This window comes from Rhea pennata, chromosome Z (assembly GCF_028389875.1).
Source record: "Rhea pennata isolate bPtePen1 chromosome Z, bPtePen1.pri, whole genome shotgun sequence".
Classification (NCBI taxonomy): domain Eukaryota; kingdom Metazoa; phylum Chordata; class Aves; order Rheiformes; family Rheidae; genus Rhea; species Rhea pennata.
The window spans coordinates 35,530,523-35,554,736 of NC_084702.1; the positions used below are offsets into that span (position 1 = coordinate 35,530,523).

Genomic DNA, 24,214 nt, shown 5'->3' on the forward strand with positions numbered 1-24,214 from the left:
GGCAACTGTTTGTATAACTTGTTCTTAAAAACTGTCAGTGATGGAAACTCCACTGCTTGCTTGGACAGTTGCGCTGCCAGTTTGAGTGCGCCACTAGCCACACTGTCAGATAATATTTTTGAACTTCCAGTCTAGTTTAAATATAACTTGGCAAAAACATCAACTCTTATTTCTTGTCCTATCCACAGAGTAAGAGGAAAGCAGCTTATTAGCCTATTTCTTTGTATATACCTTTTGTGCATTTGAAGACTGTTATGGTTCCTTTTCTGAGTGTCCTCTTCAGTGTAAGAAGCCTAACTTCTTCAGCCTTTTTTTTTCAGGTAAAACTTTCCTAGGTCTCTGACTCCTAGCTGGGAAATTAAGGAAGTTTATTCTTGTTCCACATCCGTGGGCCTCAGGCAATATTGTCAGTGAGAAGTAGGCATTTTACCATTAGTCTGCCTTGCTAAGAGTATGGGTATCCTTTATTTATCGTATTTGGAGAGTCCTGACCCTTTTGTTCCCAGCACTATATTCTGCATCACTGAAATAAATAATATTTTTAACTATGGCAGACTCTGACTTTTGGGGAACTGTCTTGAAATGTGTTGAGCATCTTCTGAAAGCTGATGTCTTGAAATAATGTGTTCTAAGATCTCAGAAAACCTTGGGAGACTATCTAGTTTGATCTTTTGTCTAACAAAGTATACAGGAGTTCATTAACTGTTTGTTAACATTCAGGGTATTTATTACATTTTTATAATTTTTGCTTTCTAACTTTAAATGAAGAAATATAGATGATTGCTGTCAATAATCTGAAATTACTGCTGTTACAAAGGTAGCAACTGAACAAAACAGAAGGTCTTTCTAAACTACTCTTTTAGGCAACCATTCTGTGTTCAGATTATTAGGGAGTTGGGATAAATAGCGCTGCAGTAGAGTGTGATTATAAACGCTTTATACCTCTAACAAACTATTCTGCATGAAGAAATACTCCCAAATAGCAAGAGAAAAAGATGTGGAAACTGAGGCTGAGTACCGTGGAGAGCCAAAGTTTCACCTGGCTTTAAAATCCTTTCCTATTAAGGCAAGAAAAACTTTTGACTGGGCTACTTTGTACTTCATATGAGCAGCTAGTATAAAGATGACATGAAACAAATAGTGGTTGAATAGTACTTGACTAGGGCATGTGAGATACGAATGCTGTTAAACTTGCAAAGCCTTTTTTTAATTTGCAAGGCATAGAATATAAATGGGAGTAATGAAACAAATGCACATGTTGATAATGCAGTAGGTTAAGTTAAGTAAGGAATAATAAATTGGGAAAAACAAACCAAAGGAAGTCTTGAAGCAAGAAGTAAGATTAACCCTCAAAGACCTAGAGGTAATTCCAAATAAAATACAACCTAATAATCTGTAAAATTTTAGGAAGGGGGATAGCTCTTTAACCCGATGTTTATTAAAACGTTAGAACACCAGCTTCTGTCGCCAGTGGCACAAAATAAATGATACAGTCTGTTTTGGCTTCCCAGCCTGAACAGCCAGATATTCACTTACCAATGTAATCTGGGAGTGGCTCTTGGTTTTAATCCAGAAAAGAATTTAAACTCCATAGTTGGGTTCATTGCAAAATGCTCTATTACTTTGTGCCCCTTGATAGTAAGCTTGCAGCAGGTAAAGCTATGTGGATTTCTTCTTTGATTTAAGCTCTTTTTCAGTTCTCATTGGAAGAAATTGTGCAGGAAAGAATCAGTAGGGTGGCTGTCTGTGATTTGGGAGGCCAGTCCAGTCTACATGTCTGATTGATAAAGATGATTGACAAAAGAATGTAACGTGTATAACAGCCAGCTGGCCATTCGATCCCTCTCTTTTCCTCCTTCGCCCTTCCATAGGGTCGCTGGAGATTACTAGCCTGCCATTCACCTTCCACTTCAGACCACAGAGAACAGTAAAAGTTATATCTGATTTTCAGTTGAGGTTAGAATTAATAAAAGCTGTAAAAATACCTGGATGGGTATGTGGAAATAAAAATTGTCCTTCTTGATTCTCTAATGCATAGTTACAGCACTGAGGAAGAAGTGTATTTGCTTAGGAAAGTTAGTTTAGGCTTCATGATGGGCCACCTCAACGGGAAACAGTAGTCCAAAAACTGAGACAGTTCTAGGTGCTGTAGGACGAAAAAAAAGATTTCATCTGTTTTAACGAAAGCAGAAGATGCTGTGCCACCTGTAGCAATGTCCTAGATTGAAACGGGGGGAAAAAAAACCCAGAAACAAAAGAATGGCTTCCATGTAGTTTGAGTGTTACTTGGCCTATTTTTTTTTTTAGGTGAAACAAATCTCTCATTAGTAATTATTTTGACTCTGAAGTGATTTGCATTTTGAGTAGCTGCTGGCATTCAGAAGACATTTTGTAATATATGTTGCTATTGCCATTACAAAGTAAACTTTTACCAATATTTATCTTAGATAACTCAACCTTGTTTCACAGTTATTACCTAATTGAATTCTAGAGAAATAGTTGAAATATCTTAAATGTCACATTGAACTGCTGATTTGTGAATGGTAATTGCTGTAAATCACACAAAAATTTGCCTTGGGACTTTAAGCAGGAACTTAACTATGACATTTCTTCGTGTAATGATGTCTATTACGTTAAAGGCTTGCTCAAATCTAATTTTGATACTCATTTATGAAAGAACAGTCATGAGGTTTTGGAAACAGTTGCATTTCACTGTGTGAGATGAGGTTAGTATTAGAGAAATGAACACTCCTTCCATGCTACTCTGTCTCTCTGGCTCCTTACATCCGAAGGAGGAAGCTAGAGATTTATTACATGATTTTTTTTAATGGAGTTAAAGAAAAATCTTACTACAAAATGATACTGCCAAAACAAAAAAGAACAGAGTTATGTGCTGCTTTCTGACCTCAAGCTTGTATTCTGCTGCTTTCAGGATGGAAGATTGCCTAGCCTAGGAACCATAAGCAGTCCTAAGTGATCTGATGCAGAATGGTTAATCTCTCCTCCCAGACTGATAGGCAACTGTGTTGTTATTATTATTATTATTATTATTACCTTTCCTTATTTGATTCTGTTCATAAAAACTCTGGGTAGAACTGTAAGACTTTGAAAGCAGCAGCAAGCCCATAACTGTGTTGTTGTGGGTTTTGTATTTGCAAAACAACTAGAATTCCGTGTTTCAGATTCTGACATTTGTCTTCAAACTCAGCACAGTCAGTCTAAAGGGGACTTTTGAAAGTTCCATACTGTGTCTAGTGGAATTTTGACATGTGTTGCAGATGCAACATTGAAAAGTGGAGATACATATGATGTAAGTGGTGAAAAGGAAATACTTGACACCAAATAGGAGTGTATTGTGAGACTGAATGAAATCGGTTAAATATATCTGTCTCAGATATTTCCTGTTTACCCTGCTGGGATATGCATGCTTGCAAAACCAATTCAAGGCCAACAACTTCTTTATATTAACACGTATTTGTCGTTTCCCTCTTTTATCAACAGCTTGTATAAAAAAGAGAACATCCTAGGGTTCGTATTTTATATAGAAGTTGTCTGATGCACAAGGATCTGAGGTTTTTCTAAGCTTAAGTCAGCTATTTCGTAGAGGAATGCTGCATTCCTACTGTAGAATTTATAAATTAATTTGCAGTGAGATCTATTTCTAGCATGCACAGATTTTCTTTAACAGTTTAAGCAAGTTGGAGCCCTAAAAAAGTCGTAAGTGTCACCCTCCGTAGGAAAGCTAAACAAAATGGACGAGTGACATATCTATTATTTGTAAGTTCCTTCTGTCCTCCCTCATATTAAAGCAAGATAAATGTACAGCAGAAGTCACTGGGATTAAGACATTTGATGGAATACTCCTGCAAAAGTGTGATTTAGAGTTTGACATGCTGTTAGTAGATCTACAGTTGAGGACTCTGTTCCGAAGGAATTATGTGGGATTGTCTTCAGCTCCCTATACTGGCTGAGCACTAAGCCACAATATCCAGTGTAGCACTCATGAAAACAAAGCATCTTAGTGGCTGGGAGCTGCAGAGAAGTGTGACAGCAAGAAGCTACTTATAAATGCATACGATCTCCTGCAGTATAAAGAGTAGTAAAGCTTACTCAAATATGTGCAGGTAGCCAAGATGAAAAACAGATACAGTTACTGGTTTCTTCATTGTATTTAACACTCTGCGTTTCTCTTTTCTTTATCTTGCTTCATTCTTGTGGTTTTACTGGAGTGGTGTTATCAGCTGCGAATGCAAATGTGAATGAGCTGAATAGGCTTTTGCATGAGAGGAGGTATTTGATTCTTCCATTTCGCTTGCCTTTATTCATTTAACTGTTTACCCAAGAAGGTCTGATTATATCTAGGCACCAGTAGTACTGTAAAGGTGCTCATTAAATGATTGATTTGGGTAACACCAAATCTCCTTGACATGTATATGAATGCTGTTGGTTTTAACTGTGTAATTCACACATTAAATCCTGTGAAATATATGGTCTTCTTTATGCTTTAGTTAGAGCAAAACTAACCTTTTGCCATTGTCTTTTGCCATTTTTAGATTCAGGTCCTTCATGTTATAACACTTTTGGTACACATTTATTTAACAGTTAAGTAGGACTGCTTATAGGTACAATTTTTCATTCTATCCAATTATTTTGAAGAGCTAATGAAGTAAGTTTTCAAACTAGACCTGATGAGGGTTGAATACAGATCATCAGCAAAGCTAATCCTGGGGAAAACTTCCTATTGGTTTTCCTGAATTTTTGATGGCTTACACTACAAAATGCAGGGTAAACTTGTCATTACTGGGAACTAACCAAATGTGGCCTTAAAAGTTGCTTCCTATGACCACTCGTCAGTAGAATGGTTTCCAAGAACCCCCACAAATCAGCATTGGCTTTGTGATATTAAAACCCACGTAAATGAAGAGATTAGACTATTTTGGACCTACGCGTGAAATGGAGGGCCTAGCTGGGGGAAAAGGTGAGTGGTAGAGAAAGTACAAAAGTACAGGCAGATTTCATCACGGGCTCCACTCGGTTTGTAGCCTGTGAGTGTATCCGTAACAGAGAAGCTGCTCAGGCCATCCTCTGGTAGCTGCAGGACAGCCTGCTGAGCAGGCAGTCCGCTCTGCCAGAACTGAGGGCTGCATTTACTCCGCTCCCAGAGAGGCAGTTAGGATTAAGAAAGGCAGGGAATAGGGTCCTCCAAGAGCTTTACAGACGAGTTTAGGGGAATATAATTGGAAGTAACAATCAGTGTTATTTTAGGGTTGGGAATAGCTAAGCCGGGCCAAAGTAACAGCTGACTCATTGCAAGCCAGTGGGGATCAAATCTGGGAAGGCTTCTTGAAAGGAGTAAAGATTTCAGAGCTGTGTGTCAAATGGATGAAATTTCTGAGCAGTTATGTAAGACTTAAGATGGTTAAAGTGTGTTTGGCTGTACCCAAATACTAAAAACATTTGAAAAGTGGAATAAGGTACATTATAGGGAAAGGCTAGATGAAATCTGGCACCAGTGAAATGCAAAGACTGAGGTTGAGGATGCAGTGGGGCATAAATAACTGAGATGTGTTTTACAGTCTGTGGTCTCATTAAGAATACCTCCTGCTGATTTGTGGCCCCTCCTTACATTTCTACAGTAAACTCTCAATTTAATAGTTTTTTTTTAATTTTAAGTGCTGTGATATCTGCTTTTAAAAGCCATTTTTTTCTTGTATTGGTATTATTCCAAAGAAGAATGATTAATTGTTCAGTTAAATGAATACTATGTTGAATAAAAAATTGTTCCCTTCTACTAGGCAACTGTCAGATTTCGTACCTCAAAATCCTCACAGGTATTTTTTGTTCTGTCTTGAAAGATACTCATAAATGATGCAGTAGCATGTCATTTCTTTAAAATATGGCTACCTATTTATACTAAGAACAGCTGTATTCTAATAGGAAATTAGAAGTGATTTTGCACCAAGAACAAGTTGTAGGATTTAGCATTTGACTGTTAATTACTCTTACAATTAGAAAATTCTAGTTGAAAATGAAAAAGAAATTGTTGTATAAATTGTGAAGTCCCTAATGTTCTTCTGTGCTTCCAACAGATGTTGATGAATGCACATCAAACCCATGCTCTAATGGAGACTGTGTCAATACACCTGGTTCCTATTACTGCAAATGCCATGCAGGTTTCCAGAGAACTCCTACCAAGCAAGCTTGCATTGGTAAGAAAATTTGCTTCATGTTTACTGACTTTACAAATGGTCTCACCTCTTATGTCAGATTCTATTGGAATTAAAAAATAGTAATGTTATTTCAGTAAATCTCAACAGTTATATTAATGAAGTTCTAATTCTGGACTACCATTGCATTTGTTTTGTTGATAAAAATAATCATTTAATTTGTTGCCTTTGACAATTTGTTGTCCATTCCATTCTGGAATATCTGTTACTTGCCAGCATATTGCAGTTGGGAATTCTACAAAAAATTAAGGAAATGCACACCTGTCATACTCATACTCTCTATATATCTATATATGTGCAGATGAATATGTGGGTAGCTTTTTAGAGGTATTTATCATGTAATTATTGAGCATCATTGGAAAGTAGCATTTATTGTACAAGTCTAAAGTAATATTTGTTACATCTCACGTGGAATAAGAATGATTTCTTACCATCTTTAGAGAGTTTTTTTCTAAGTAATATTTAGATAGTATACTTGAATATACATGAAAAATACATGAAAATGTACTAGCATTTTTCAAAGGAGCAATTGTCACTGTATGAATTTTTATCTTATCAGTGGTAATTATCTGATTGTGTGTTTTCATTTCTTTAACTTAGATATAGATGAGTGCATCCAGAATGGTGTTCTTTGTAAAAATGGCCGGTGTGTAAACACAGATGGAAGTTTCCAGTGTATTTGCAATGCTGGCTTTGAACTAACTACAGATGGAAAAAATTGTGTGGGTAAGAATTCTTGTTCATACTGGCAGGGACTAGCTTTATGATTCTAGAAATTGTACTTCATAGTGCTTTTGGTCATTAAGGATTACATTTAGTGAAATAAGATCTGGCATGAGGTGAACTTACAGCCTCTGCAGTCAAATAGACGTTATATGGAACTTCACAATTCCAAAGACAGCCTGAAGTGATTTCTGTTTCTGATGCCACATCTCTCATCAAGAGACCCAGGTAATGTCCCATCCCAGGAACAGCATTTTTCCCTAACACTTCATAGAAAGCGTTTCATATGTCAGCACTGCTGAAGAACTGTGTGCTTTTAATTTTGGCTGTATTATGTCGCAGAAGCTTCCTAGATAAACAACCTGTTGCAATAAGTTCTGAAATCCTTCATGTGATTGAAATTTTTTATCCTTTCAACTAAGAAAGAAAAATGCACCTGGTTCTTCTATACTCCGTCTGTTGAAATATGCACAGTAATTCTGATCGAGATGGGTGAAGAATCTTGCTGCTTTGTCTGTAGACTGAGAGCTTGTCAGCTGATCAGAGTTACTAAAAATTAATCTGCAGATTAGAGAATCTTTGCCACATCTGTCCAGAGTGTGTGTTTATACTCTGTCATACATATTCTGTGTCTTTTTGCAGACCATGATGAGTGTACCACTACTAATATGTGTTTAAATGGGATGTGCATAAACGAGGATGGGAGTTTTAAATGCATCTGCAAACCAGGATTTGTCTTGGCTCCAAATGGGCGTTACTGTACTGGTATGTAGTATTGTGGGGTAACACATTAAGACAGCCTTGATTGAAACCAGCTTTTCCTGTCATTCATTCATGCAAGAATGGCAATCTTTTTTCATATGGATTTAATATCATACAAATACCTTGCTAAGTTATTACAGTAAATATCTTAAACTGCATAGATATAAATCTTTCAATTCCAGGAAAAAAACTTGAATTATTTAATAGTAGTTTGAAAGCAGCAATAGAAGATAAATTAGCTTTTGAAACATCTTGGAGTCATCACAGCTTCGCAAAATCTAAATACCTTCATGAAATGGCAAAATGAGCAGCAATATTGGAAGTTTAAAAGATTTGAAAGATACTACATTGATAAGCATACACAAATACGTTTTCCACATCACTATTCTGGCAGTCCAGAGTCCATAACACTTAAGACAACATATCAACCATACAGCATTACAAACTTTTTAAAGTGAGGTCATTAAAATGTTACTTTAAACGTTTTAAGAGTGGAGTCAGATTTTCGCTTCAATTGAAGTGACCTAGTAGAAGATACGTATTGCCACCACTAGAAGTAGGTTTGGACTTGTCTTTTTTAATAGGTGCAAAATCATCTAAATACATTGGACGTTTGCTTTAAAGCTGATACAGTGTATATCAATTGTGAATTCTTAATATGCAATTAATGGTGCAATTAATAAAAATTGACCATTAAAAAGCTCTTTGAAATTGAAGTTTACCATTGTAAAGTTATGCTATCATTAATGCTTCCTTAACTAGACTTTAAAACGAAGTTATAGTACCATGAGATGGAGGAAGACAAGCGAGAAAATTTGTCACTTATTTTGCTTGTTGTGGAGTGTGAAGTACCTTTCCACTCCGTACAGTTTTTCTCAAAATTGTTTTAACGTACAGCTGGAATTTTGATTATTTATCTTAATTTTAAGATGAAAATTCATTAGAAACAAAATAAGGATACATTAATGATTCCTCAGGTATCACAAAGATATTAAGTAATGCATTAAAAACATTAATTGTCAACTTAAGCTTAAAAGCTGCAAATAGATTGTTGAATTGTGTTCCTCTTGACAGATATTGATGAATGCCAGACATCAGGAATTTGCATGAATGGTCACTGCATAAATACTGAAGGATCTTTTCGATGTGAATGTCCACCTGGTCTGGCTGTTGGAGTTGATGGTCGTGTGTGTGTCGGTAAGGGAGATTCTTTTCTCATTGAAAAGCAGGTATTGTCAAATCAAAGAAAGTAACAGGTTGTTAAATGAACGAAACACATTAAATGGCATCTTTTTTGTTTATGCTAAAATCAGTTGTAGAACTAAAATGATTAATCACAGAGGAACTGTTCTCCCATAAAACTACTGTGGTTGGCTTTTGTTCTGTCATGTATTTTTGTTCATGTATCTATGTGTATGTTTATTTCAATTCTACATCATTCACTCCAAATCACTAAAGCAAGTACATCTTTTGATTGAGACTTGCACTCCCTTTTTCTTTTTGTTTTTCCTGGTGGGAAAACATTTTATTCTTTCTGTACCATAATGTTCAAAACTAGGAGGGAAAATAGTAAGAACTAAATGGTCTTGTTTCTCTGAACTCAAATATTATTAATAGTAATTATTAGAAAATCTTACATTATGCTGTACTCTATTTTTAATGTTAAAAGGCTAGAAGCTTACATTTTTCTGTGAAATCAGTCTGGCACCACCTCTTGCTTGCTTATTTTTCATATAAATTAAACTTACAATATGTAGCTTCACTCTTTCTGGCCTTTCTTTTTGTTTAGAGAATTGTTTTGTGAGGCAATTCCTCACTAGTCTGCTGATGAATAACCTTTTGTCATAGAATCTGAGCTGCAACCTCTTATCCCCTCACATATCACTAGTTGATAGTTAACAGGTTCTTCACCCAAATCTCATTACGAGTGTTTGCAAGCTATAGCATAGCTTCTGTGCTAGAACTCCTCCAAGAAAAACGGAGCATTTTCAACCAAATGAAAGATAGAGACAGCTAGAGGGCAAGAGGTATTCAATCCGTTATTTTGTGCTGATTACTGTTAATGAGGATACAGAGGGTTATACTTACTAAAAACATCTCTGAGAGCAGTGGGACTGTATGCACTAGGGACTGTGATACTGCTAAGTTTTTAAACCAACTTTGACTTATCCACAGAGTATTCCATCTTCCCCTTCTCCTGCATATCAGAAGATCACTTCTACTGTTTCTTACGTTTCTGCTCTCTTCGCTTATGAACTTGTCTGTCATCTCATCATTTTGGTGACCCAAGACTGAGTCCAGGGATAAGCATGGTGCACTGATGTTTGGTTTCAGTAGAGGAACGTGTTTGTAATGTGGCATTCTTGAGTGAAGGATGCATCTTTAGCACCAGCACAGCATATTAGCTTCTCTTTTGGTACCGACCTTATGTGCTAGATGCTGCTAGTAACTGAGCTGTAATTGGAGCTGGTATTGGATCAGGCCAGCTGGTTATGCCATGATGTCCAACAGGTTCTTAGAGCAATAAAGAAGTCCCACACAGCACTGCAAGTGAGCAAACTATTTGACTGAGCAGTAGTCAGATATGTTAACCAGTTACAGGACTGTTACTGCTCATGTATGAGACTTAGCACAGATGTCCTATCTGCCTCTATCTAGGTCAAGGAAAATCATACTTCATCCTAATATTTGGAGATTATCTTACAAGAAAGGGGTGCAGGATACTGTGTCCTTGTATTACTGTACCATTCCGTTTGAAATAAAATCTTAAATTCTGCAGAAGTTCATCACTCTTTAAATTATAATCTAGCACAGAAGTAATTGTGTAGGCTGACTCTTTCTGTTATTAGTTCAGTTTAATAAGCTCACTATTAAAGCTTTAACTCGTGGCTTAAAAAAAAAAAGTTATAGCCAATCACCTTCATAGCTTCTCAATAGTAACCCAGATATCTGGTGGGGTTTTTGTTGTTTTAAATAAATACATTTTTTCAGTAAGCAAAACTGTACTAAGGATTGAACCAACAAAAACAAGGATTGCTTTCTCAGATGTATTAGCCACATTGTGAGGGTTTTTATTTTCCTGATTTATTAAATGTTTGGAGAACAGTAGTGAAAAAATCATACACAATGTGAAAAGCATTGGTGTACTGTTTTTAATAGAGGAATTTCACTCCTTAATGGCACAGCAGCAAAACTAGGTTTCAGTACAAGTTGTTCAGTACCTTTTGTGGTCCAAGTTGGCCTCATCTTTACCTCTATAAGTGATACAGCTGTAAAAAATCAGTTAGGTGTTGTTTGCTGTGTTTCCATTTACCTATTGCTTCCACAATTGTAGTAGCTAAGGACTTAGCTATAGTTTTCTGTCAGCTGTGTAAAGTATTTTTATTTGAAAATGTTCAACTCCACATGTCACATAGCTTTAAGATTTACCGTAAATCCTTACATTTTCAGTAGAAAATATTATCCTTAATATGACAAAAACCATGAGGCAGAATCAAAAATTATTTGGAAAATTCACTTTACAAAGATGATGTAATTATTCCAGGCATAAAGCAACATAGGAAATTTCAAATATTGCATAACAAAAACGTCCTTATATATGACCTTCAAAACACTATTTCAGAGCCAGTCTGCTGTTCAGAATTCTTTTTTTTTATATATGCTGTGTTAGCTACAGGAGTTCTCTGTCTGGCTATTCTGTCTCATATATTACATGAGCTAAATAATATTTTTCAGATACTGTCCTACAATAGAAATATCTGTAGTCTGAAAGTTTGTAAGTTACATGGGACTTCATTTTAATAGTGTTCCCACATATGTGCTAGGCAATCAGCAAAAATGTAAACTCAAAGAACCTACAATCCAATTCTGTCACTCTTAGTTTGAACAATATTTTATTTCATGAATAGTACGATCGATTCTGGTGAGATTGTTCATAGAATAAACTGCTTTGTAATTTAACATTGATACGTATGGCAAAACCAGCCACAAGACATTATACAAGTTTGGAAAAAATATGTACAGCAAAGGGGAAACATATGCTTGGAAAAGGCCAGTTAGATAAATGCTTAGAGCCAAGCTAGTCTGCAGCTTCATGCTCAGATACCTCAGCTGTGTATGTCTGTGTATCACCTCAGAAATTCAACTGAGCTATTGCTGTAGCTCTGTGCAATGTTGTTTATTCTCTCCTGAAGTATTTTTAATTATAATTTAGTCTGCAGTTCTCATTTCTGCTCAGAGCCGTAGCCATCCAGGACAAAATACCTGAGTCTTCGGCTACTCTGATTATTTTGCAGAACTATGCCTCAAAATGCTGTCATGAGCATTGCACAATTTCACCCTCTAAAGCATCTTGAAGGATAGGATACAATGGCTCTCACTGAGTATATGTCAACCACTCTGTGGCCTTATAGATCTTGGCCACAGGTACTGTGCTGGTAGAGTTGCTCATGCTGAAGTACTGCACAACAAAATTTTAAGAGTCTAGAAACACATGACTAGAGGATGCTCTAGGAAACAGTGGAGTAGAACCCCAGAAATGAGCATGCAGCTACACCAGCATCAATTCTAAATTTTGGCCCAGGGCATGATATAAAATCTCCAGCATTCTGAAACTGGTAGGCCAGGGGTGATCAAACTACATGAGGAGAGCAATGAAGGTCTGTCAGTGCATGCTCAGAACCATCAAGACACAGGGAAATTGAGCGTGGCCAAGGTGCTTTCAGTAACTTAGCCATGGACAGAGCAATGGCTGTCCTTCTCATCCTTGGTATCAGTGGAGAGAGTGCAGTCCAGGGAGAACTGCAGGTTCTGGAGGAACCAATTTTTCATTCTGCATGGGCTTTGTGAATCACTGCTGTTTGTAACATGGCTGTCACTGTGATGATAGCGAGGCTGTAGTGGATACTTGTGGCCATGCCCCTTTTTAGAGGGCTGCTTGAGGAGTCGTTGGATGCACGCTGAAGCAAGTGAGTTGGCAGAGAGGTCTAGATGGGGATCTGTTGGGACTTGTGGGGCTGAAGATACCCATCTAATGTTAATTCAGTTACACCATCCAGTGTTGTTTGGTGCTGGAGTAACAAGATACCTGATCTGGGTTTTTGCTTTTGGAAGATGGTGTTTCTAAACCCTTATTTTTTGTGATTGTAGCACTTCAACATGAGCAAATCTCTCAGCACCATAATTTCTGCTTAAGATCTGTAACACCATGCAATGGTTGACCTCTTCTCAATGAAAGCCATTGCAACACTTAAAAATGCCTTAGGAGGCCCAATTGCAAAGATCACAAATAAGCCCTTTCTGTGTTCTCTGAAAACAGGGTGCTCCAGCACAGAGGGAAGCCAGTCTGAGAGCTAGACAGTCTCTACTTCTCTTCATCACAAGCAAGTCCTTCCCTCGCTCTTGCCCCCTACCATTCCCCCCCATGATAATCAGCTCATTTTCTTCCACTGGTCTGTGTACTCTTTTTTTCATAATCAGTTAGGCAACCCTACCCCATCTCCCTATGCTTCTTTTTAAAGAAACATTTTATATGAAAAAGCACTTGCTACCTTCTTATATTTAGTACATCTGTGGCTTCCCCCAGCTGCTTCCCAAACTTCTCATCTTTAAAGGCTGCCTTTTATACTTTACGCTCTTTCTCCCCCAGCAGTTTCCTGTGGTGCCATATCCTTCACTTGAATTCCTTCTCCATTCTCTCCCAGGCGTGTAGGTAGGGAGATGTCCTCTCTTCTGTGAGAGGACAGTGAACCAAGCCACTTTATTCATGGCAGAGTGGTATCTGGGCTTTCTAGAGGTGGAGAGAAAGGGTGTGGTACAACTAATGATTTTGCAGAGTACTTGAATGGCATTTATTGTGCAAAAATAATTGATTGTTGTCAAGCATAAAAATCTTTTCCTGCTGTCAAGTGAAAGCAAATTGCATTGGCTTCACAAAAGCTCTTGGCAAGAAACGAGCCTTGAAATCTGGGCCCTGTTTAACTGTGCTGCAGAACTGTCTGTTCCATGGGAGACCAAATGCAAAAGAAAATATTTATGTACGGGCTCTCCTGTTTTATAGGAGCCTGCCTTTAGCGTCAAAGAGCAGGCAGAACACATACGGAATTGCCAGTTCTTATTGGGATTGGCACAGGATATTCATCCACTGTAATAAGCTTTTTATGCAACCTCTCCTTGGTGTTTTGGGGCCAGCTTTAAGTAAGCATTTATCTGGATTCTGCCAGAGCCCTCTCAGTTTAAGTGCACCCAGGCTCATGTTCAAGCCACAGTGCATAGTAGTTTTACTGGGGGATAGACAGGAGTCTTAAAGACAAGCCATGTTTTGGCCTGGTCCTGAAAGAAACCTGAAACACAGAGTATTTCTGTAGCTCCTGCAAGTGCTTGTAGAAGTATAGGAACCAAAAGTAAGTCCTTGGTATCCTTGGTATCCTGCAGTTCTCAAACACAATTTTAGATGAACTACCAGCTCACATGTTAAAAATTGTCCAGTATTATTCTGTGAATAAAAATGCAAAAGGCATTTAACTCTGGAATGACCAAAATAATTTTTTAAAAAAACAACCTAAAAACACACACAGAGAGATATTCTTGCAAGTCCTGAGTAACCATAGCACAGCAGCAAACGGTCATAACCTTTAAAGGTAGGGCTAAAGACCTGATGTTGGAGGATGCATCTCACTACTACTTGGTGCTGAAGCCAGACAAATTAATTTACCTGCCTAAATTAACTGTCAGACTGGCAGTATGTACATGGTGAAGAGAGTCTCACAGCTCTGGTTCTATGCTGCTTTTTATGGCAGTATGTTTCCTTTGTGTAAGAGTAGTGGTGTGTTCTGGCCATCATTTGCAGTCCTCTTCCAAAGGCTGGCACTGTAATTGCAACAGTGGCTTTTTCTATGACAAACCTTCTGAGATTTCTCATACCCAAAATGATGCTGCTCTCCCCACTCCACTTGGTCATAGGGTGAGAATTGCTGAGTTGCTATCGGTGGGCACATGGCGGGACGTGTTTGATATCCTACCCCTAATCCAGTGTTACGACCAGATTACCTTTAACTCTTTTCGGACTAGCAATCTCACGTAAGTGCTGATCATCACAAAGTGCTGATCTGAAGAGCCTGCCAAGATTGCATTTCGGTTCACAATCTGTGTATACAGTAAGAGGCTATAGTCCTGCTTTTGGAAATGGATAGCATTCCAGATTACCAGTGCCTGGTTATTGGTGATTTATTCTACATGAAGAAGCATTTTGGAAGTAATTAAGAGATCTGTGTGTCCGGGTTACGATTGTAGTACTTCCTAAAGGGAATACGGAGTCACGGCATGGTGGTGCAAGCTCTTCTTTGTTTCTCACCTTTGTGAGAATGGGCCTTGAGGATGCCATCAGAATTGCTGTAGCAAAGTAATACAGATGTAGCCAATACAATCCTTTCATTGAACAAGGTTTTGCATTCTAGCTCCCGTTGCAATGGTATGCATTCATTTCACTTGGAGCCTAAGGACATAAGTTATTTCTTTGCTTGCCCTTAGATACTCATATGCGCAGCACATGCTATGGAGGCATCAAAAAAGGAGTATGTGTCCGTCCATTTCCTGGTGCTGTGACAAAATCAGAATGTTGCTGTGCCAATCCTGACTATGGTTTTGGGGAGCCATGTCACCCTTGCCCTGCCAAAAACTCAGGTAATATTTCGTATTTCTTATAATAAAACAGTGAGCATAGCTTTAAAAAAGCGGGTTACTCTTTTATTTAGTGCCTTTGAGAGAAATGGATAGTGTACTTAATGAAACTGCCCATTCTTTCTGGAAATGATTTCTCATTAAAAAAAAAATCTCTCTGGTATTTGATGTTGAGTATTTATGTTTTTTTTGTATATTGTAACGTTTGAGGTGAAACAAGTTTAGAGCTGGCCAGATTTGGCAAAAGTTAAGATGAAAGCACATGAGTATGATGTGGATGAAACTGGATCCCTGAATTAAGTATTGACTATAAGGAATTAATACAGATTCACTGACAAAGATATCTGGAGATTTCCTAGTCAAATCAATCCAGTTAAAAGGGCAGGCCATATTCACTTTACAGATCTGTATTTTGTTTTATAAGAATCAGTTCTCCAAACAAATGCAGAGATCAATTAAAAAAAGACTTGAAAACAGAACTTAGATCACGTTTTGGATAATAGTCTATTCAGAGTCACTTTCTGAAATTGTAGAAGCTGTTTTGAGTAAGTGAAGTAGAACTGGATATTAGGGTTGAAAACAGTAATTTGAGACACTATTGTCAAGACTAGAATGGAATTACAGTAGGGTTTCTTTCTTAACAAATTTCATTTTTATGTATGTGAAAGTTCAGGGTGGAATGGTACTATACATGTAACTGTTATCTACTAATAGTTACTTATTTCATGTAAATTTTGGCATTTCATTAGTTACATAGTGCAAAAATTATTTTAGAAAAAAAGATGAGGTGGATTTGGCTTAGGTCAAACACTGCAAATAACATTTTCTTTTTTTCTACCTCTCTTGCTTCAACTGAGTAGCTGAATTTCATGGCCTGTGTAGCAGTGGAATAGGTATTACTGTGGATGGACGAGGTATGTTGCATGTTTTCATGTAGTTATACTAGTCAAGGTTAAAAACAAATGCTCAGAATTAAGAGACTAATTTTTTCTCCTTCAAGATTAGCTTGTTGCTTTTAATACTTTCATTAGTTTTTAAAAATAAAATAATTAAAGGATGTCTAAGGAAAAAGCTCAAATTAATTCTCTGCAACCTTTCATTTTTTTTCTGATTCCATAAAGAAAATGTGTCATGGGCATTTTAAATTTATTTAGACGTTTATTTAGAATAGGCACAAAACAGATCTCCCTTATTTTGGGAATGGTAAAAGTCACTTATATTGCAACAATTTTTACCCAGTTTTCAATATATGGACCCTTTCCACTGAGGCATCATTTTTCTGGTGAACTGGAGTTGGAAGGGAGCTTAATTATAATATTATTAAATAAAAAGATCCTCCTAAGATAAGTCCTGAAAGTGATTTAGTTTTAGGAACTAATCAGTATTTAGTAATAATTATATTTAGCACAATTATAGAGTTGGGAACTGTGAAGCACCAGGTCCTTTTTCTAGCTGCAGGGAGAGGGAGATTTTGCAAATACTAGCTGAGCCAGGTTCTGAAGTAGTGGGCTGCGCATGCAGCAGCTGCTAAATAAGTAGAGTGATTTGAAGAAGGAATAGTGACACACAGTGTTACGGTTTATTGTCAGTTCATTCTCTAATGAGTTAATAAAGTTGTAGTTAAATTAAAATATGTACTATATTTTTGCATGCGTGTATGTAGTTTTTTTTAACACAATTGTACTCATCCATGTTAGTATTAAGGCCCTTATTCAGTACAGTATGAATTGAATGAGACCCATTGGTACTATACTTAGTAAAAACCTACATAACTTTTAAGGATAGTGCTGTAACCAAAGAGATTCTGTTTCTGTTTGGTATTGTGAGTGCATAGGCATAGTTTTATCCTTTTTATGAGCTCGTTCTTTCAAGTCTTGCCAAGCTTATAAGTAATTTGAAGTGCATCAAGCTTGTAAATTCTCTCAGCTTTTGTTTCAATGAATTATACAAGGTCCACTAGATTCTTTTGGAGAGTCTTTAAATCTCATGGAGAGCTAATGGTAGTGCGCTGTAATATTGTTGTACCAGCAGCATCTGACTATGAGAATTTGCATGAAATCTGGTAGGGAGGTTATATTTCTGTTGGGTACCTCAAAAACATAATTTCTCACTAAGCACATTAAACCAATTTTCTTCTCCGCAAAGTGCCCGATGAAGACTATAATCTTTCTGGGATTCATGTCCAAACTAAGCGAGCCCCCCTTTTTTCGTTTTTTAAAGGAAACTAGTATTTTCTGTGGGTCTTGCATGGCAACCTTGCAGATGGTTTTCTTGCTGCTGCTCCTACATAGATAAGAATAGAGATCTTGTTCTCTGCTTCAATATAGAAAGTAAAGCATTAAAGTGATAAGAAGAGATTGTGTCGTAAAATTGCCTGATTTGTCCCCAGGATACAAACAAGCTTTGTAAACTGTAGAAAAGTTTGTGTTCAAAGGAAAACTTAAAGCTGAAACTATTACACTAATTTATATTTTCTTCAGAAATTTTCAGATGTTTATAGCTTTTGAGTTTAATTCGAAGATAGCATGATTTTTCATGTATGTATCTGAGTTCATGTAAATCATAGGGAAGATCCCGATAAAACGCTTTATAAAAAAAAAATGAGCAGTACAAGTGTAAAACAAGCATTTTATGAAGTTAAAACTAGGCCGGCCTGCCTACTGTTTTTTCCAGTGTTTGTGAAGGGAACTATTTAAAGTAACGGGCCTACCATATTGGAAAAAATAACTTAATATTGAAAAACCCTCTTTTCCTCATTTTTTTTTTTTTTTTTAAGTAAGAATAGCATTCATGCTCTTTTGGTTCATGTATATATTTTGGAATTTTCCAACTATAGCAGAAGTTCTATATGGGACTGTAAATTTAGGGAATATATCTCATTCATCATCCTATTCTGTTCATCCAAGAGAAATTTCAAGTTTCCAGTGAACGCTGTAATTTCTATAACACTGGACTGAATATTTTGTGGTATTGACCTATGCATCACTGAATATATGTATCACCTAATAAATTCTAACTTCTTACCTAGACCATTAAACCATGGGCACTGGGTGCAAAACTAGATATTTTGCATGCTAGTTTTCTTAAATACACATGGTCTATAGATTTAGATTGGAAAGTATGTCTGTAGGTCATCCAAACCAACCTCCAGCTCAGAGCAGGGCTAACTTCAAAGTTTAGTCTGGTTTCTTAAAGCCTTGCCCCGCTGATTTGGGAAGATCTTCAAGATGAGGAGGTACCACAGTCTCTTCAGGCAGCCTACTCAAATGCTTAACCACTGTCATGGGGAAGATTTTTTTCCTTATGTCCAAGTAGATTTTCCTTGTTTTGATTACTAATTTGTCTCCTGTCCTGTTCTCAAAGAAGAATCTGACTCCATCTTCTCTGTGACCGCCTGTTAAATATTAGAGAACTGTTATTACATCTCCTTCTAGTCTTCTCCTTTGCTGGCTAAACAAACCCAGTTCCCTCAATCTCTTCTTACATACATCATGTGCTCCAGCCCCTTAATCATCTTAGTGAACCTTTACAGGACCCTTTCCAATTCCTTGGTGTCTTTCTTGGATTGAATGGCACAAAACTGGGCGCAGTATTCCAGGTGTGGCCTCACTAGTGTCCAGTGGAGAGGAGTAATCACTTCCCTCAACCTTCTCGCTGTCCCACTCCAATAACTTTGCTCTGAATGGCAGTCCTGACCTCCAACGTGTCGGATGCTCCAATCAGTTTATCCACAGCTATCACTGGATCAGACTTTTGATACCTTTTGGTATATGGTTATTTATTCTTTTGTCTATCGTGTTGTATAAATACAGATATTAATGAGTGTGCACTGGATCCTGATATTTGCTCCAATGGAATTTGTGAAAACTTACGTGGTAGTTATCGTTGTAACTGTAACAGTGGCTATGAGCCTGATCCTTCTGGAAGGAACTGTATGGGTAAGTTGCTTGCTTACTTTATTATTGTTGAATAACTCATTGCAATATTCATGCTAATTTGAAAGGGTAGAACTTTAGGTTGCAAGGAAAACGTTTACTTCTTATAGCTACAATGAAAATGTACAAAATCTTTGGTTAAATTACTTTTCCTGGTCATTGTATAGCCAATATTTTTACTGATATATTTCCCTGTTAATTTGCTTGTGTTTATAATTACTGTTTGTCTACAAAAAGTAGGCAGGAAATGCAAGTTAGAAATTAATTTTCTCATACGCATGGGTGTGTTTGTGTACCTTTTAAGACAAACTAATTGTTAAGAGCTCCCAATGTGTGTTTGTTTCAAAGTTGGATGATAATTTGCTGACATCTGAAGGTCACAATTTAACATAATAAAATGTAACAGGTGGCTACCATTATTGTAACTAATGACAGCTGATGGCCCATGTACACAATCTCTGCAGTAGGCAGTGATTCGTAATGTCCCCAAGTTCCACGAGTACGGTGGAATGGATTGCTGCGTGTCGAATCCTGTAATTTCCAAATGTTTCGGTTAGTGAAGAAAGCAGTGACCTGCTGTTTGAATTTCCCAAGTCATAGCTGAACACGGGGCTCAAGCATAACAACTACTCCTTTATTCCTCAGAATGCTCTCTCAGATCGCCAACATACAGGAGCAATTCACTTAAAAGCCTTTTAGTTGTCAAGTTGTTTAGAGTTTGGGTTAGGTTCATACCAGACTTAGAATATCTGGATATGTTTTCTGTTAGTTTTCAGGAATACCCTGAGTATGTTGTACATTTCACTCTTTATATAATTAACTTTATTATTCACCTATTTTGTGTCATATGTACAATTCAGTATTTTATTTCATTTGAATTCTTTATCAAAACAATAAGTATGTTATACTATAGACACATTGTAGAATAGTATAGCTTATAGAATTGGTATAATTTTTAACAGAAAACTAAAGTTATGAGTGTATTTGTGTAAGTAACCAACAGAAACATATCCAAACATATTAGAAAGCTTTAAGTATCATCATACCATCTAACCTGTTTATTTCTGAGAATTATTGCTCTTGACACTTTAAGGTTTACTGACTTAACCGTTGGTCTTTGGTCAACAAAACTACACCATTCTTGGTTGGGAAAACTTAGGCTATTAATTATGGTATAATTTTAATACCAAACATTCCTACCTCATGATGCAAAGAAAACATAAAGTAATAGAAGTGTTTCTTTTCATCTGCTTTACTTCAGGAATTTTACAGCTAGTTACTTTCTAAAGGCCTAAATATGACCTTTTGGCAGGAAATGCTCTGCTGCAGAAAACTATCAGTGTTTTTTTTTGTTTTTTGTTTTTTTTAAAGTAGTTTGCATAATATTCCCTTTTCAAAATGATTTTTATGGCATGAGATTTTATTTATCTAGTTACACTTGGGGTTATGTAAGGGCTAGTATTGATATAGATCTATTTTATTATGTAAGTAAACATACAGTATACTGACTGTGAGAATGCATTTTTTCTTAGATATGAGAATTTTACTCAATTTAACTCTTACCACTCTTAATTGTTTTGAAAACAAGTATTGAAAGTGTCTTGTTAATTTTAATAGTGTTTGGGGATATAGGGCTGAAATATTTTGTGTAAAGATGCAGGTAAAGAGCTAATAACAAATCAGTCAAACAAAACGCAGATCATATTTTTGTTGCTTTTAAGTGGTTTTGGAGCATGAATTGCATCACTCTAAGCTTTTATCATTCTATGCATATTATAGATCACAGTGCAAATCTGAAGTTTGACTGCAACGCTGAATGGAATAGTATCTTCATAACACCATAAATTTAAGTCAAAGGATCGCAAAACAGCAAGCTGAAAATAAACATTATTCTATTGTTCATCAAAATACGAAATTCCAAATCTATTCCCCTTTATTTATTTAAAATTAAATGAAGTTAGATTAAGGAGAGCTCAGTTGAGAAGAGCTCCATTACAGCTGCCAAACTTAAATTTCAGAGTCATTGTCTGGGGAACTTCAGACTTTATTGTCTGAATCTTAAAGGAATTTATAAATATAGCTTGCAAAATCTAGCAAGATTGGTAGATCTCACATCAACAGCCTTCAAATTGTAATACTACTACTTTCTTATTTTTCTTTTTTATTTTTAAATTTAAGCTCTCTTAAAAGAATTACTTTGAAGGGAACAATTTCAGATGTTAATGTTGAATTTAGGCAGTCAAGTGGTCAAAAGATAGGAGATACTATGAAGCAGGATAAAGCATCATTATTCTGTCAGTATTCTTCTATATGCCTACAAATTTATGACGTGCAGTAGGAATCAAATGAAAGACAGTTAAAGTCATGGTTTAATATTTTCATTTTCATTGGAAAAAAAAGTGATAATGAACAATATTGGAAGTGTTTTATTACCAACATTTGCAGCTAGTCTGAAAAAATTTCAGAGAGGTTGTTAACTTCTGTGTTTTTCCTGTTCAGTCTGCTTGATATCTTTAATCCTATCTTTTTTTTCTTTCTTTTTTTTTTTTTTTTTAAGTTTATTATACGTCTGGAATTTAGGTATACATGTGTACTATTTTGAGACATTTGCAGTATATGGAGTATATAATTTAGAATAGCACAGCTGTATTCCCTTCATGGATAATGAAACTCATTTTTGCACAGAAAACAGGATTAGAGCAGTAATCTAATGCATTGTAATTTGCTAAAAAAATATTTTAAAAACCCTTAAACACATTGAACACATTGCGGATTTCAAAACAAAATAGACAATGAAATAATCTTGCTGATAAAGTCATATAATTAACAAAAATCTCAAAGTCATTCCAAGAAAAAAAGAAGTAGTTATTGTAAGATTGGACATGAAGTATATTTACAGCGTGCTAGTGAAAAACTTTAAAATAAAATTTTTGGTAATAACAAAATTGAATTTGAAGTGAATTAGCCTTTTGAAGCTAAGATTTGGTGTTTCTTTGCTTGCTCAGCTACTACTATAGTAGACAGTATCTGGCAACATAATTGTTGCTGCTGAAAGCAACAGGGGCTGTTTGGGGAGGAGAAAGCAGCCCATGGCATTTGCTTCCATTGATGCATCCAACTGATCTTTTTTCCAGATATTGATGAATGTTCAGTGAATGGACTGCTGTGTGATAATGGGCTCTGTCGAAACACCCCTGGAAGTTACAGCTGCACTTGTCCAAAGGGTTACGTGTTCAGCACTGAGACAGACACATGTGAAGGTGAGAAATTTGTTAGTTGCAACTTGCAATAGCAACTTTATTACTCATATATAAGATTAAAATTAAATGATCAAGAAAGATTCAGAGAGATAGCAAAAGCTAGAGAAGACTGGGATAAAATATAGCATAAGTCACTGCATTCCTCTTGTGATTTCTCTATGGTATTTTTTTTAGTATGCTGAGTCTCGACATTGAATTTCTACTCAAGTAATGAGTTCATTTTTATTTGAAATATTTTACTTTCTTTGGACAAAACTTTTTGAAGTGAGTGTAAAAGAAAATATGAGCTTACCTTTGAACATGGAATAGGAAGACCTGGTTTATCATTCAAGGAAATATGTCTATTTTGATCAGATACCCTGTTTTCTATTCTCGCTATGTAGTGATAGATCAGATTCTAGTAGTTGTGATATTTAGGAGATTGTTGAGTCTGGAATCTTGATACTACTGCCTGCTGATACTAAAATTGTCCTTTATTTTCATAATACATATTTTATTAGCAAAGTTGCTTTCCTAATTTACTAGAGGACTCAGATGCTAGATCAAAGAAAATGTTACGCTACAGAAACTAGTGAGAAGTTTGGATTACAAAACAATTTTAAGAAAGGCTGGGTCAAAAAGAAGTTGAAGCATGCATTAGCTTTTGTGTTATTTTTTTAAATAGCATTCGGATTAGTAGGTTTTTGCTAGTCTTCTACATTATTTTGATTTTATTCTGTGGTATGTAAGTCTCCATATTACTATGGTAAGAAAGTTTCCATAGTCAGTAGTCTTATGCCTAGTAAATGATTTGGAACTTAAAATTCTTGGTTTTGGAATACCTTTTGTATGAACAAATGTCATCTTCCAGATTTGTCTGGAGAAGCAGAAGACATTACTATCCTGAGCTACTTGTTATTACTGATCAGCCAGAAGTTATTGCTCCACAGCTATACAAACAGAATGGAAAGTAGAAACACTCTTTAAACCATTCTTGCTGTGTAAGATCAGTCAGGTTAAAATAAGCCATCTTTGTTAGCAACGTATGCTAAGCAAGCTATCTTTGCACTGAAGCGGGAGAGGAATGCTCATGTGTTCTTCACCAGTTTTCAGCATAGGAGTTGAAGAAAGCAACGTGGGGGCAATAATGTTTTGAATGTCTCCAACTATTTGGAAAGTGAACATGTGCATACACTCAAAACATCTCACAAAATGGTTCAAATTCTGACAGGATCAAATCATTCACCTCTTCACTCCTTCCTTTCAAAAGGAATTATGTTTCTTTATATTTATATTTCTATATATATTTTTTCTTTCTTTATGTTTTATGTTTATATTTTTTTATATTTAGAGCATGTGTGTTTCAGAGGCCACTTGTAAAAGTTAAAATTTTTTCTCTCCTTATATATTAAAGATTACACATTAGTAGCACTTTCTCAGGCTTTTCTTGTGTCATACCCCATGGATCTGTAGTGTTCTTCTTGTTATGTTGTCTCAGTGCCTAGTATTTGTGCACAGTGCTCAGATGAAATTCATTGTTCAGAGTGCGCCTGTAGGTTTGTAGCTGTGAAGATTGCTTACTGTATTTCTTCAATGTGCAAGTGTTTCAGGGAATCTTCTAGATAGAGAAACTGGAATAAAATTACAAAGA

At 36.2% G+C, this 24,214-nt stretch overlaps 1 protein-coding gene across 1 annotated transcript in view; it reads left to right on the top strand.

Moving 5' to 3' along the window:
• The window catches only part of FBN2 (fibrillin 2), a 180,226-nt gene that overhangs the window by 71,926 nt on the left and 84,086 nt on the right, over window positions 1-24,214 (top strand). Inside the window, exons 12-19 of the mRNA XM_062599002.1 lie at window positions 6,090-6,209; window positions 6,828-6,953; window positions 7,593-7,715; window positions 8,787-8,909; window positions 15,240-15,392; window positions 16,250-16,303; window positions 19,202-19,327; window positions 22,459-22,584. Coding sequence (XP_062454986.1) covers window positions 6,090-6,209; window positions 6,828-6,953; window positions 7,593-7,715; window positions 8,787-8,909; window positions 15,240-15,392; window positions 16,250-16,303; window positions 19,202-19,327; window positions 22,459-22,584 — 951 coding nt within the window. The remainder of the gene's footprint in view (window positions 1-6,089; window positions 6,210-6,827; window positions 6,954-7,592; window positions 7,716-8,786; window positions 8,910-15,239; window positions 15,393-16,249; window positions 16,304-19,201; window positions 19,328-22,458; window positions 22,585-24,214) is intronic.